The sequence below is a fragment of the Papio anubis genome, chromosome 4, assembly GCF_008728515.1.
Source record: "Papio anubis isolate 15944 chromosome 4, Panubis1.0, whole genome shotgun sequence".
Lineage (NCBI taxonomy): Eukaryota > Metazoa > Chordata > Mammalia > Primates > Cercopithecidae > Papio > Papio anubis.
In genome coordinates this window covers 173796415-173812971 of record NC_044979.1, presented here as the reverse complement: position 1 = coordinate 173812971, position 16557 = coordinate 173796415, and the positions used below count along the sequence as shown (strand labels likewise).

The 16557-nt window shown below is 40.8% G+C and overlaps 1 protein-coding gene across 13 annotated transcripts in view; it reads right to left on the bottom strand.

The window, feature by feature from the left end:
- Window positions 1–6416: 6416 nt before the first annotated feature.
- Window positions 6417–16557, bottom strand: part of KCNJ15 (potassium inwardly rectifying channel subfamily J member 15) — a 79375-nt gene continuing 69234 nt past the window's right edge. For 9 of the 13 annotated variants that reach the window (XM_031665745.1, XM_031665746.1, XM_031665744.1 and 6 more), the window contains one exon: window positions 11358–14363. In XM_031665745.1, coding sequence (XP_031521605.1) covers window positions 13218–14345 — 1128 coding nt within the window. In that variant the 5' untranslated portion in view covers window positions 14346–14363 and the 3' untranslated portion in view covers window positions 11358–13217. The other 4 variants (XM_021935511.2, XM_031665749.1, XM_031665743.1 and 1 more) reach the window with 3 other exon arrangements.

Genomic DNA, 16557 nt, shown 5'->3' with positions numbered 1-16557 from the left:
TGGACACTTGCCCTTTATCTGGAGGTTAGGTTTTGAGTGAAAGAGTAATAAGATCGGACTTCTATTTTAGAACGACCACACTGGGTACAGTGTGGAGAATAGATTGGGAAGGGGAAAGACTAGAAACAGGGTAGCCAGTGTGAAATGTGCCTTTTTAAAAACATATATTATGATGATGATGATGATGATGATGGCCAGAACTAAGCACTGGGAGATTAGAATGGAAGAGAAGAAACTGACTTGAGAGCAATGCCAGAGGTAGTGTGGATGAGGATTTGTGATGAATTAGATACGGGTGGTGAGGGAGTGGGAGAAGGCAAGGGTAGCTCTCACGTTTCCAGCACTGAATGAGGAGAGGTTTGGGGAGAAACATAACACTTAAGAGCATTATTCTCAAAACAATGGGGTGTGACTGTTGACTCAGCAAAACAAAGCAAGTGTGGGGACCTCAGCTTACGGTCCAGTGATGGATAGAGAATCACCTTGAGGCAATATACCTGAGTTGCTGGCTCGCCAAGCAAGGGTTTTCCCTAACCTTTATAGTAGGAGACACAAAATGACAACAGTGGCAGACCCAGAATTATGAAAGGCATCTAGAAATCATTTATTTTCAAGTGTCTCAGTGCTATTGAGAAATCAGCAAGCTTTGTGAGAGCAGTTGAGAGAGGAAGCCCAGTATATGATTAACTTGGAGAGGGCACAATTAGCCTCTGGCTATTTGAAAACCAGGTTTGAAAAGTCCTCTCCTGTTTACAAAATAGTGGAGGCAATTTCCAAGGAAGAATGTTCTTTGTTCTCTGCACTGAGAACCAGAAACTGTCTCCAAAGGAGTGTCCACTAATATAACTTCCCATGTAGCTATGGTCAAACCGTAACAGAATGTCTGCTAGAAGTCAGCTTTTTCTGTCTATTTTGCAGAAATAGGAAACTCAGGACAGTTACAGTAACCCAGAGAAAGCTTCTGTCTCTTCCAAAGCAAAGAATCTTATTCGGGTTTATTTATATGAATATGATTCTGATTAGAAGGAAGGTTGAAGGTAGATCAATTGGTGATGAAATGGATGGGAAAGAATAATGTTATGGGTTGAATTCTATCCTCCCAAAAAGATATGTTGAAACGCTAACCCCCCAGTACCTCGGAATGTGACCTTATTTGGAAAAAGATCTTTAGAAAGGTAGTCAAATTAACATGAGGTCACTAGGTTGGTCCCTAATCCAATATGACTGGTGTCCTTACAAAAAGAGGGCAATTTGGACACAGAGACAGGCGCAAAGGGAAGCTGCTGCGAGAACAACATGTGCACATGAAGACAGAGATTAGAATTATGCTCCTACAAACCAAGGAGCTCCTGAGCTTGGGAGCTGGGAAAGGCCAGGCAAAATACCTCCCTTATAGGTGTCAGAGGGAGCATGGTCCTCCTTCAGACTTTTCACCTCCAGAAATGTGATTCAATGAATTGTTCTAAACCACCCAGTTTGCAGTTATTTGTTACGGCTGTCCTAGAAAAATACAAATATCATAGCTCTTTTAGGAATCTGCTTTTATTTCCCAGTACAATGTCCATTGCCAAATAAATATTAACATGGAGACCACAACACTCCATCGACCTGTCTTGGAGATCAGGTGATCGTTAAAGTGTCTGGGTAAATACTAAATGATGCGAGAAACCGCTTCATCTGATGATGAAATATGCACTTAAGGCTGTGATGATGTGCTTGCCTCCTGGCTGCCAATTCCTGCCCTGGGAAGCACTGAAATAGAAATTGTGGTTTCCAGCTCTGATTCCTACTGAGGAGAGATGAAGATGTTACGAGCCATTGACTCCTTAGCAAGTGTACCTTGTCCAGGTCCAGCTCGCCACAAATCCTTCATTCCAGTGAGGAAGCCCCAGTATTTTATCCAGTTCCATTCCTGTGTTGGACAGCCTCTTTGCACTTGAGTTCCAGCCTTCATTTTTCTGTCCCGGCAATAGGATTTTTGTCTTGCTTCCCTTCTTCCTGACTCCTATTAAGGGCAGAGTCCTGCCCTTGATTTGAAGGTCCTGGGTCCGGGTCTCTGCTCCTGAAGCTCTACTTCCTTGATCTCCATCATGTGTTGTGGGTTCATACTCCACTTCTCTCCTATTTGCACCTCTTTATTTATCTGCTTGTGAAATTGAGAGATTTGTAGGCAGGTCTTCCCTAGTGCCAAGAGCAATCTGTCAGAACATCTTTCTAGAGTCAGATTCTAAGGGCCCCCTTGTTCTCTTGCCCTGCGTTTCTAGCTTTTCTTGGTGTCTAGGTCTTGAGCCTTCCTGCCCCAGGCCTGGTGATTGTAATCGCAGTGACTCCTTGTGCTGGGGCCACTCACCTGCTCCCTTTAGGCCCTGTAAGCTCAGTGTCGGATTCCAGCCAGCTCCACTGATTCTGCAGTGTTTGCTTGTCTCTACAAAGCTCTCTTTGTCCCTTGACTCAATCAGCCAAGACCTTAAAATGATTACCTACCTTAAAGTTTCTCTGAGAAGCTCAGTATAAATCCTTACAAATCAGGTTTTTAGAACTCAGCAAAACATTCAGTTGAAAGCTCACTGCTCTATTCACAACAGGCAGCACACTGGCGAAATCCCTTATTATTTGCATCGCTGCTCTTCAGCATGAATTCAACGCCCACCAGTCGTCTGTGGTGACACCGCAATTCAACCATGCCTTTGTTTTCACTTGATGGAAACACTTGAGCACCAAGTAAATGCTGCTTTGGCTCCAAGAGTATCAACCACCAAATCACCTATGCTTTTTTGGATGCACCCTATAATGGTCCACTTGGGAGGCAGGACAAAACACGGAGACAAAGCCAGGTTTTTATATTGGCCACTCCTGGCTTTACGCCTCGGTAGGTGGGTAACTGGACAAATTACTCAACTTTTCTGAGCCTCATATGATGCAATCATAATGAATGTGAGGACTCTAGAACTGAATGCTTGTTCATCTCGATTTTTCTGTAGGATTTCTTAATCTTAGTCACCCCACGTCTAGTCTTTGGTCAACCGTTTGTGTATGCTTACATGAACAGCAGGATGTGGATTCTGTTTTCATCTCGATGAGTGGCATTCTTACTCCTCTGCCCTTTCCTTTTCGATTGATCACTTCATATCTTCTCTACCTTCAAGATATTTATCCCATGTTCCCAGCCTCTAAATAACAGACCCTTTGAAGCATGTTAGGCCTTTAGGCAATATATCCAGCCTCCCAGCCTCATGCTTTCACCTGGGTTATCTATTCTGCTATCACTTTTTCCCTGATTTTGATCCATTTCACATGGAAATCTGCTCCACCATGAGATTTCCATGTTGTAAATTTAGGAGATAAAACACTAGGCCAGAAGGAAAAGATCCAGACTGAGCATAGTGGCTCACATCTGTAATCCCAACACTTTGGGAGGCCAAGGTGAAGATCACTTGAGCTCAGGAGTTCGACACCAGCCTGAGCAACTCATGGAACCTCGAAAAATTAAATTATCAGATATGATATTTTCCTATACCTGATCCCAATATACTCAGGATGGTGGTGGATTATGTAAGGCCAGGAAGTCGTTGTGTGTGACAGCCAGTCATGCCACTGCATATCAACAGGTGACAAAGTAAGATCCTCAGAAGAAAAAGAAAGAAAAAGAAGAAAGAAAAAGAAAGAAAAGAAAAAGAAGAAAGAAAGAAAAAGAAAGAAAAAGAAAAGAGAAGAGAAGAGAAAAGAGAAAGAAAGAGAAAAGAAGAAAAAGAAAAGATGACTACAATTAATACTGAATCCACACTAAGTATCAGTGATTAATTTAGTGTGTCTTCTGCAAAGTGTAGATAACTGCATATGTCCTTCTTCTACCCTTTCATTGGGTATAATATGGACTATTGAATATTTGAAGTTGTTTTTAGCAATCAGAGTCCTACAAATATGAATATTGTTTGCTCTCTGGATATCTAAGATGTGACCAGATGTCATGAGACTTGTGTGTGTGTGTGTGTGTGTGTGTGGCTTGTGTGAGCAGAAGAGGCACGCTGGCAACAAAATATGCCACAACACATTTGAACATGTAGCAGGTCAGCCAGACTTACTATGGGGGCAGGGGTAAGGAGAAGCACACTGTTCTGGGCTGCTGTGAAGCTGTGAGTCTGTTGGTTGTAGTGGACTTCTTTATTGTAGATCTTTAAATCACATGCTGAGTGGGCACGTTAAACAGAGTTTACAGAGAAGTACACTGTCAAGAGAAAGTACAACTGCTAATAGAGTAGATTTTAGATGCTCTCACTACAAAAAAGAAAATATATGAGGTGATAGATATGTCATTAGCTTGATATAAATACTCCAAAATGTATACATATATTAAAACATCACATTGTAATCCCTAACTATATATAGTTATTATTTGTTAATTAAAAATATATGTGGGCTGGGCGTGGTGGCTCACACCTGTAATCCCAGCACTTTGGGAGGCTGAGGTGGGCGTATCATCTGAGGTCAGGAGTTCGAGACCAGCCTGGCCAACATGGCGAAACCCTGTCTCTACTAAAAATACAAAAATTAGCTGGGTGTGGTGGCAGGTGCCTCTGATCCCAGCTACTTGGGAGGTTGTGACTGGAGAATTGCTTGAACCCAAGAGGTGGAGTTGGGTTGAGTGAGCTGAGATCGTGCCACTGCACTCCAGCTTGGGCAACAAGAGGGAAATTCCATCTCAAAAAATAAAAAAAATAAATAAAAATGTGAACAAAATCTTAAAAAGAGTAAGAGTTTCTGGCAGACTCAATAGAGGCAAACTAAGAAAGATGCAGAAAGCAGCCCTTAGGATGGGTGAAAACACATTTGGGTCACACAAATACCTTGTCAGCTAACATTATCATGCAAGTGTTAAATTCCAATAAAGGAATAGACTAATTTAGAAAATAATCACTTGAACAATGTAAGAGTTTCTGGGGGGGAGAATATGAACTTTTTCATGAAAAATTAAACCATGAAAGTTGTTTGTCTAACATTTCTGAAGACAGGATTTCTGAGAAGGGAAATGATGCCTGCCGGGATGTTGTATATCCAGACCAGAACCAAAGCTTCCCACGTTGCTATGACAAATTCCCTTATTCTCTGCCTCAAGGACATGGTGTGGTGAAAGCAATGCTGCCTTATGGCTTGGATGTGGTTAGCTCAGTTCTCAGCCAAGGCCACCCTGGAAGGACAAACAATGCTTGAGATAATGGGGTAGAAAATAATATGTGTCTGAAAACTTCCATGCAAATTAAAATTAATAAAATGAAATGTATCCCACTGGCTAGCTTCATGACTGTGTTCCAGATGACTGTGCACTTTCTAGAAAACATTTTGCCTTTTTGTTCAAACGGTATCCCCAAAGTTGACCTCCTACTATCTGCACCAGCCTTGTTTATTTCCAGCTGTCACATGCTCCCTCCAAGAACAAAGCCTGGCCACCCCTGAGAATGTTACAAAGAATGAGCCAAGACTCCAAAGGAGAGGGCTCTAAGAGAGACACTCTGGAATGTTCAGAGCTGTGGCAACTATCTTGTTGCATGTGTGTGTAGTTTTCCCAGGAAACTGCTTGGAGGATAACTACTGCCATTTGGATGCATACCTTGGCTACCTGGGTTTTAATTAGGTGTGCCGCTTTAGAGTCACACCCATACTAATGCCTGTAGGACTTATGTAATTAAGTGTTTTCTTTCTTTTCATCCATCCAAGTAAAGGAGCAATAGCACAAAAGGCACTTTGGTAAGGGTTGCAGTGCCGAAAGGATGTTTGTTATTAAATGGTTGCTTGATTTTTAATCATTGACTAAAATGAGATAATCATTCTGGAGCAGGAGAGCATTAGGCAAAAAAAGAGAGATGAGGTTGCGCTCACTGGCTCATGCCTGTAATCACAGCTACTCAAGAGGCTAAGGTGGGCGGATCACTTGAGGTCAGGAGTTTGAGACCCACTTGGCCAACATGGTAAAACCCTATCTCTACTAAAAATAAAAAAATTAGCCAGGCATGGTGACACACACCTGTAATTCCAGCTACTTGGGAGGCTGAGGCAGGAGAATCACTTGAATCCTGGAAGAGGAGATTGCAGTGAGCCACTGCTCTCCAACCTGAGTGATGGAGTGAGACTGTCTCCAAAAAAAAAAAAAAAAAAAAAAAAGGAGCAATGAGGCAGGGATTTCTTTTTCTATTCAGTGATTGGAAAGAAGCAAAATACATTTCTTTAGGTACTGATATATAGTAACACCTTGATAAGTTTTTAGGACCCATTCATCCCACATTATTGTGATTGCCATCACTGGAAAAGGTTATTTCAAGTAAGTCCACCTCTGAACTTTCTAAGGACATATTGGATTTTTGTCTGTCACAGCACCACTATAACACCATTACCATTCCAGTGAAACAAAAAAAAAACCCCAAGACTGTAAAATTAGCTTTATGGTGTTTGCCATTGTTTCACAAGTTACAGTAATTCCATTTATTGGAAGAGAAAAAAAAGGTGACAGAGCCACATATGGGAATAAAGGATTTGACAAATAAAGGAATGAATTCATAGCATACAAAAGTAGGTATTTAAAGCTGTCTGGTCATTGTATGATTGGATTCAGTGATGACAGAGTATCCACAGTTAGTGTGAGATTTCCGACATGCACCAAATAGTAGCTCAGCCTTGAGAAACACGAACCACCATTTTGCTGGAGCAAATCCAAGCTTAAGACTCGCTTAAGAACCATGGGAAAGCAAGGATATAAATATTGCAACACTGTATAAGGATCAGATGTGGTTCTATATATAGGAAGAGACCGAAGTGTGATCAAGATTTTGGTAAGTAGACACTACCGGGAGTTACAAGTAGTGGGTTTGTTTGCATATAAAATCTGCACGTCATTTGGGATTTCCATTACCATAACGTTCCCATGAATTTCATTAAGTAGTATTTTGGAGTCCGTCTTTCTGGAATGGAGATTCTGTTTACAAAAGCCTCCTTTCTGTAACTTACTATTCCATGACACCTTACAGAAATCATTCCTCAAAAATGGATCCAAGTCGGCTGCTATCCTTCCTCTCCTGGCTGCTATGTAACACTTCGCGTCAGCACACAAACACGGCTTCCTTTTGTGATCTGGAGGTTTGTTTGTGTAAAAAGCCGCTGATACAGTCATACTTCCTGTAATGATTTGATTTAATACGACATCCTTAATCCTGAGATTTGATTGCAGATGAAAGAATACAGCTAAAACTACAGCAAATGAAAAAAATCTTTCCTTTGAACTTTCCTCCAATCGCCTTCTTGGAAGCTCTTTACTTTTCGATAATATTAAGTAAATTTGCATAAAGTAACAGTCAGCTGAGAGATCACGCATTTCCTAGCTCAGAGTCAACAACTTCTGATTTTTTGTTTTAAGGAAATAGATACTCTATAATCAATGATAGTAATTCCCTTGGAGTCTAATTTTGAGTAGATCTAATTTTTATTTACTTAAATATTTTTGAGGGTGAAATTAGAAATTTTAAGTAGGTAGGAGGGCATGGACACTAGGTAAGATTTGGCCTTGAATAAAGATAAAATTATAGCTAAGTACTACATCATGTGGCAAGCATTGCTAACCAAACAAAACTTGATGATGGACTTTTAGGAGGACTCTTTTGTAAAACCATGAGCCTAATTCTGCAACTGGGGCTTGAGAATCTGGGCTCCTGTGCACCCACGTGGAGGGCGACTTTGAGCCCATCCTTCTAGGGTGAAGCCCCAGGGAAGACCATTCCTCACTATGGAGGCTCAGACAGTGCACGCTGCTCCACACTGCACACAGGAGTGTCAAAGACTGCGTTGACTGGGTTCCCTGTGTTCAGCTGAAATTTTCCCTTGATAATTGGGCAAGCCAGGGAAATACGTTTCTGGAATACTCCCTGACTCTACTACTAGTTGTATGAATATCATAAACTCCAAATAAAGAAGCATGTATTTCTCTTCTGGAAGTGGGCATAGTTTGGGATTATGCGAACACTCTTTGTAAGTTTGTCAGATTTGGCAAATAACTATTCAGGACAGGAGTTTCAGTTAAGTTTGAAGATTTGTCTAATTTCCAAGGCAATTTTGTAATATACAGGGGAAAAAAGGTTGCATATAAGACATTTAAGGTAATCTTCAAAAGTCCACACAAATCAAAAATTACTCCATATAGGACATATTCTGCACATACAGAGTGCCTGGCAGTCCTAGCTCGCGGGCATTATATTCAGATTACAAAGCCTTGACCTACATACATGACATCCTTGGCTTTTATACTCATGTATCAGTTCTGTCCTTTGACTTCCATCATCCATTCTTGTAATTTTTACTAGCTATTAACTATCAACTCCAATCAACTGCCTTCTCTTGGTCTTCTATTTTTACACACTGTCAACATACCAATTGAAAAGTAAAAAGTTCCTGCCCTCAATATGTGGCTATCTGAATGTCCACAAATTCCTCTTCTTGCTCTGAAGACAAAGGCTTTGTCCTTTCCGAAACAAAACAAAACAAAACAGAACCAATTAGAATAGAGTTTACTGACAAATACTAGTAGCTTAAGAAGGCAAATAATTCCTTATTCTTTAAAATCCCAATTAATTTCTAATCATGCAATTTTATTGCAAATTCCAACTCTGGAGAGTCTACTACTACTCAGAAGTCACACTGGTTTTGAGAGTAGAAAACCACTCATTGCTGTCCGCAGGTCCGGGGATTGACTGGAAGTCACTTTGATTAAAGATAAATTGAAGTTCGGCCGGACGCGGTGGCTCACGCCTGTAATCCCAACACTTTGGGAGGCCGAGGCGGGCAGGTCACGAGGTGAGGAAATCGAGACATCCTCGTTAACACGGTGAAACCCCGTTTCTACTAAAAATACAAAAACAAACTTAGCCGGGCATGGTGGTGGGCGCCTGTAGTCTCAGCTACTCGGGAGGCAGAGGTGGAGAATGGCGTGAACCCGGGAGGCAGAGCTTGCAGTGAGCCGAGATTGCGCCACTGCACTCCAGCCTGGGCAACAGAGCGAGACCCCGTCTCAAAAAAAAAAAAAAAAAGGAAAAAAGAAAAACAAAAAAATAAATTGAAATTCACAAAGGGTAAAGTGTATGAAGTTAATCATTTAAAAGTGAATGTTAAGCTTTTGAGCTTCAAATGTAAGTAAGTCTTCCCCAGAGGAAGAAAATTAAGATCATCTTGTACCTAGCCAGAGTTTAACAGTCAGAGACTAGACTTCGAGTGCACGCCACAGAACCTGGAAATCACCACTGGAAATGCTAGTACCTTTCACTTAAAAAAAATTGCATCATGGAAAGCTATGATAAAACTAGTTATTTCAGAAATTTAATAGGCGAAGAAAAGTCTAGCAAGAAGGAAAGCCAAAATTGAGAGCCTGAGTCTTCACTGTGCCGTGTGGTCAAATGTCTGACCTTCTGAACATCCTGAGAGCATACAGAACCAAACCTCGTCAAAGGCCCCAGTGCTTTCATTTTTCTCTTCTCTTCTTCTCCCTCCAGCTGGGGTATATATATTGAAGACTCAAATAAAGGAGACAGAATAATACTAGAGTGTGAGTGACACTATTTTTTCATGCTGGAGTAGAAATGCCACCTTAAAAATATATCTTCATTTACATTTCGATAATATTGAAATCACAGTCTATTAAAAATTGGGAAATTTAATGCAAATAAAAATCCAACAAAACAGTTGTTTTGATTTATTAAATATCTGGTTCATTAATTCATGGCATTTTTTTCACCTTAAACCAGCTCTTTAGATTTCTAGACACTCTGCTTTGTGTTGTAATTTCCCCAGGATGGAAAAGGGAGCCAATGCATGACTCCCCACCCCATCCCAAAGGAGTAGGGTTGGGTGACTCAGTGTTTTGCTGTCCAGAGCCACTGTCTGCCAGGCACCATGTGAGCACCGTCTATTTTATTGCTGAATAAGACACGGCTTGTGGGGCACACTGATTTACTGCTGTTGACTCTGTGGTTTCTCAAATGGAACACAACGTTTTTTAATGGACTCATTGAGAAAACCTAACACGTTAGAAATGTTTCAAAATTCAAATGCCTTTTTGGGTCAGGAATACTCCACTACTTTGGCTCCTCCTTAGCTGGGTGTTGAGTGTGAATCTGTTTTAAGCAGAAGACTGACCAGATATAATAAATTAAGTTTGCTACCTAAATCCTTTGTTAGCATAGTAACATGAAAGTATTATGTACAAAGTAATAATAGTTAAGGTTCGAGGAAAATGGTAAGTTTCAAACCAGATACAACTTCAGCCCTATTTATTGAATATTACATGATTTGTTGACTTATACATATATTGGTTTTTAAGACATTCTTAAAAACCAGACGCTCTTTTTGTTTTTTTGAGACGGAGTCTGGCTCTGTCGCCCAGACTGAGTGCGGTGCCGCGATCTCGGCTCACTGCAAGCTCCGCCTCCCGGGTTCCCGCCATTCTCCTGCCTCAGCCTCCCGAGTAGCTGGGACTACAGGCGCCGCCACCACACCCGGCTAGTTTTTGTATTTTTAGTAGAGACGGGGTTTCACCGTATTAGCCAGGATGGTCTCGATCTCCTGACCTCGTGATCCGCCCACCTCGGCCTCCCAAAGTGCTGGGATTACAGGGGTGAGCCACCGTGCCCGGCCATAAACCAGATACTCTTAAGGCACTTTTAAGACCAGATATTTAGATAAATTGAAACAACTATTTTGTTTGATTTTTATTTGAATTAAATTTCCAATTTTAATAGAATGTGATTTCAATATTATCTAAATGTAAATTAAGATATATTTTAAGGTGATATTTCTACTCCAATATTTGTTTTGAGTGTGTAGAGCAAAAGGTAAGATGATCAAGTCTTCCAAATTTGGCTGAAATTGATACGCTAAATGACAATACAAAAATTTTTCTGAATCTTATGCTATGTCCTTGTACCAGATACAATATAAATGAGCAAGATTTTTAATCAGCATCACATTTAAATTAGCATTGATATAAATACTGTGAAAAGAATTTAATAGTGCAACAGAAAAGGTGTAAACATGCCCATGGAATTATTTTTTGTTGATTATACCACAGTATACAGTAAAAATAGCAAGTATAATAACTAAAAGAGATAATATCTAACTACACTGCCATGTAATATTTTTTAAGGAATGGAGATCTAAAGCAACCTTCCATAAATTTATCAACAGACAAGGAAAAAAAAACCTTCTAAATAATTAAAGACAACATCCTCCCTCTTGTTCATGGATTGAGGTTGTTCTTTAAACTTTCACAAACTTTACTCCCATTATCCTTACACACACCTTAAACTAGTTCAGTTCCAGGCCAGGGGTTTTAGCCACATTTTCTGTTTAATGGGAGGACATTTGCAAATGCAGTAACATCAATATATAGTAGATCTACTGTAATCTATACCATCATTTCACTGATTATCTGAATCCACTTTATTTTCCCCATTTTCTCTGAGTCTCAATGTTCATATTTTTATAGAACCAAATAGACATGAATATATTTGTCAAGGACTTGCTGTCTTAATCGCAAATGTCTTTCACTGATGACTATCAGGATTATGCTTGAAGAGCCAGGGCCTGTGTGTGTGTGTGTACGTGTGTGTGAGTGTATGTGTGTGTGGTGGCGGGAATCATGTGTACATCTTTGTACGTATGCAGGGACGGAATATTCATGGCCACATTCTGCTTGAGTGAATGTGCAAATCTGTCTTTGTTTGAATGAAATGAGAATTCACCTTTTGGACATTTAACCAGTCATAGACCAGTTATTTTTTGCCTCAAAGGAATGCAGGGCACTCAACCCCTGAATTTTGCCCGGGGCAAAATGTTACCTCTTGGTATGAGCTTTATTTAAAGAGCGGGGGTATTCTTTACAGGTTTGAGATTTTCAAATCTTGTTCATGCGTCAAAGAGTCATCTTGTTTATGAGTTCCTTACCTTCAGCTCCTCTTCTTTCTCATGGCCCCACCGGACCTTACAAACTTCAGCATCTGAGAACATTTCCTGTATTGTCAGGCAGCTGAATTTTTCTTTTGTGCTAACTGTAATCAGCAAGCATGACTGAGACAGCAATTACTCTCAAGAGCTTTATTTTGCTCTTGGAATGTCAGGGGATAATTCTATGCAGTTCCTTTATGGGCAAGGCATTTTAATAGACAAGAAATGAAATGGTTGAAAGAAATATTGGCCAATAATAATGAAATGGAGAGGGGCCAGGTCTGAATGCCATGGGGATACGGGACCCACAGAGTCAGTTTTCCACATGGCTTCAGAAAGTTGCTTCGAAAACATTGTCCAGAGCAGAGCTTTCAAACTTTTATCTGTATACAAATCATCTGGGGTTCTTGTTAAGATACAGACACCCCAATTCTGTAAGTCTGGCTGGGGCCTGAGAATCTACACGTTACGAATAAGCGCTCAGATGGTGCTGATGCGGTGGGTCTGTGAACCACATTTTGAATGGAAACATTTTGAATGGAAAGAGGATAGTAAATTCCAAAACATAAAAATAAAATACAAAAATAGAGGAAACAATGGCATCAGCCCCATTTGTGTAGGTTTCCACAGTTGTGAATGACAGATCTGATCGATTTCCTTCCATACAATTCAGTCCACTGAAGAAAGGTAAAAATGAAATTACTGTATTTTGTGAATAGAGAGTCGCTCTACCTCTTTTTAGGTATTACCAAATAGACATCATTAGATATAATATTTTTCCTGCTTGAACAAAAACAGCATGTTTTAAAGCAGTGAGATCAATGAATACTGAACCACAAATCAACTCTCGGCCATAAGGTTATTGGTTAAATAAATATCTTATATTAGAGCTAATAATCTTGTACAGAAATACACTTCCTTTTAATGTCAGCATTGCTAAATGTCTGTTTATCTAACAGGACACTATTCCAATTGCCCTACACCAAGCTCTTAGAAATGTAGCTTTATTTTATATAATTTGAATTGTGAGAGTTCACTTTCATTCGAAGCACTTAAAAGGAAATCTCTCAAACACAGAAATGCTGGTTTAGCCACAAGATCAAAGGGAAAGATTGATTTTGTATGTCTGTGCAGTTTTTGAGAGTGCATCTACACATTTTCGTTTTCACAGCAATCTTTGTGTTTGATGGGAGTTCTGATGTGGAAACAGCTTGCAGGGTTAAACCTGGATGGCACTCCTATGATCAGACATTGCTCTGTTGTAATAAAAGTGTCCTCAGTTCTCTTTCCCTCTGATCCTCCTGCCTGTACTTCTCCTCAAGTTTCTGTTTCTCAGAATCTGCACAGTAAAAGGTGCAATCTGGGCTCTTCCGAATCTGTTCAAACTGACTGAAATCAGCCACATATTTTCCATTTTTGGAGAGAGATACCACAGGCACAAACTCAAAACCCCAGTAGATTTCCTCTGGGATATAAGATGTTCGGCTCTGGCAGACAGCGCTGGTGGATTCCACAGTGGCATTGAGGAGGACCACAAGCTCAAACTCCTTCTCCTTTAGGTTTTGGGGTGTGAGGTCTCTCAGGGGGCTCGTCTCATCCAGCACATGGTAGAAGGTCATGGGCAGAATGAGGAAGGGGCTCTCAGAGGAGGAGTCCACGTGGAATTTGACAGTGGCTTGGTTGAGCAGAATCCGCTCCCCCTCCTTGGTGACATGGGTCTGCAGGAGCTTGCCAGAGAGCTGGCACTGAATCAAGAGGCTCTTCCTCATGTTGGCTACCTGAATCACCAAGCACAGCTTCCCATTCTGCTTGGTGATGACTGCACAGTGACTGAACTTGATGGTCTCAGCCCGCTTTTTGGGTCTTGCAATTTTGGCCAGGAAGGTTCCGGTGATGAAGATCTCAATCAAGGTCGTGATGACCAACTGAGCAACCAACAGGAAGATGGCATGAGGACATTCCTCTGTGATGGAACGGACTCCATAGCCAATGGTTGTCTGGGATTCCAGGGAAAAGAGAAATGCCCCAGTGAGAGAGTCCACTTTCATGATGCAGGGGGTATGATTTGAAATAGGCTCACCAGGTTCTAAGTCCCCGTGAATAAACGCGATGGCGTAGTAGATGACTCCAAAAAGGAACCAGGTCATCACAAAAGTGGCAGCGAACAGGGTGAGTTTGTATCTCCACTTCATGTCGATAACTGTGGTCCACAGGTCTTGCAGGTAGAGTAGGTATATGCCATCCACTTTGTCAATTCTCACGTTGCTGTGCCCACTCTTGGACATGACGCGGGGTCTGTTGGCCTTGAGCCCAGCCCCAGCAGTGTGCTTCACCAGGGGGGTGCTGGACATGCTGATGTGAATGGCATCCATGGCCAGGCTCTGGAAATACTTAGAGAAATGACAAGGACGTTTCATTATCGCCCTATATGGTGGAACTTCCAGAAAACAGGATCATCATGTGAAGTAAGTGTGAATGTACATGGAAGTATACAAGAAAGGAGAATTCTGAAGGCAAGACTAACTGATCTGTACTTAGGTGGTCAGTAGGGTAGAGTGAGGAGCAGAGACTTTGCAGAAAGGCAAACTGGAGTTAAATGCTGACCCTGCAATTCATCAGCTGTGTGACCTGGAGAAGGCTACTTAACCTCTCTGGACCTCCACTCTCCAATGTTTTAAATGGCAATACAACCTATTCCTCAGGGATTTTGTTACTATTAAATAAGGTAAAGTGTTAAAACAGAGCCTCGTATTTCAAAAAAATAATGTTATGCTGTTTTTTGTGATAACAAACTCTTATGCATATATCTCACAGAGTAATATGTTTACTTATATTCCGCTACTATGTATTCTCAATTATAGAAAATTTAAAATTATTGACTGAGTGTTAGTCCAGTACTGCTATAACTAAAATCTACCACCCATGAAACAGTTCTTGATATGGAGAATATTAGTATATGTTTTTAAAACTCAGTTAGTAGTAATGCATTTTTTAAAACCTATTTTTTGCATGATATTCTTTGTAATAACAATTCATTTTCCCCCTAATCTAATGAATAATTAAGAATCTACAACCGCTCCTAGTTTTGTTATGACTTTGGAAAAAACTCAGTTATGAAACAACCTAAAACATTCTTATAGCAAATAATTAGGCTTTATTAATGACTTGATCAATATGCTGGTTATTCTTGGAAAAGTGCTTCCAATGTCATTTTAGACATGATATTTAGATGTGGCACCAAAATTCTACCTTACTCCGTAGAACTAAGCAGAACAAGCAGGAGAAATCTATTTTAAAGAGCAAATGAAAAAGTCAGTAAATGTAGGCATCTAACATTGTAGTAGGAAAGACATACCTATAAGAAGTGCTGGGCTTCCATGCTCAGCCCCAGGGAACGCTCTGCTCCATGTTAACAGCCGGAAACAAGCTGTCTGGGAGGCCTCTAGCGTCTTATAGTACCTGCCTGGTGACTGACATACATTTCCCCCACATTCCTTGAAAAAGATAATGTGGGTGATGACAGAGTAACTTTACCTGGGTGGCATGTTTTTCTTCACCTCATTGGTATTTTAAGAATTTAAAAAACTTCCCTTTTATTAAGGAACTGATATACAGATTCATGCAATGCTCTTTCTGTTAGAGCAGTATTATCTCAATAGAAGTTTTGAAAGTAATCCTCTGGGCAAATCCCTTCAAGGAAATGGAAACTGTATCCATTAGCAGCAAACACCTGTTCAGGATGCAAAAGGTCTGCTGGGCATTTTAATTTTCCTGTTACATTATTAAGACTGTGTTATTTACTAAATGCCCCCTTGAAATTGATTTTTCCTTAGAAAGTCACGTTTTCATTTTTGTTGCAAAGAAGGGCCATAAATTATTCAAAATTTGTTTACCTGGAAGCAAATCCCACTGTTCTTGGGATCAAGTTAGAAGAAAAGTACAGGATATAATTGATAAACTAGGGCCTTACTATACCCTCAGCAACACTTCTCAGTACAACGAAGAGGAAAGTGACCACAGTAAAGGTTGGAAATGAAACACTATGCTGGCATGCCCAAATGCACAGACAAGCTTGTAACGTGAGCACCAGCAGAGACAAATGCAGCCTGTCTGCAAGTGACTGCATGCATTTTTTTTTAAACTGCTGAGGAAACTGCATGCCATTCAATCCACTGAAATAAAAACAGAGGCTTAAGTTTTCCAGTGTGAGTGATACACAAGTGTCCTGCGGGCACTCAGCCCTCTGCCAGATTCTGGAAAGCTTGGCTCTGTTTTTATGAAGGCAGCACCATGAAGCTTCTGTTTTAAACTCTCTTTCAAAGGGGCAGCAAGCCAGGCTTGGGATGAACTGGACCTGTTTCCTCTTTCTGCTGAGAGCACTTTTGCTGCAGTCCTTTGTATCTAGTGCTGGACTTCATGGCATCTATCATACCTCCTCTCAAGGCTTGGTGGACAGAAATCACAGGACAAGACCTAGAGCTTCTGGGTGTGTTGGGGGCAGCATTTCTCAGTGGGAAAGACAGCAGCTGGCAGTCAGCAGTCAAAGGGTGCCATAGCCCTCTCTGTCCTCCTCCCTCCCTCAAG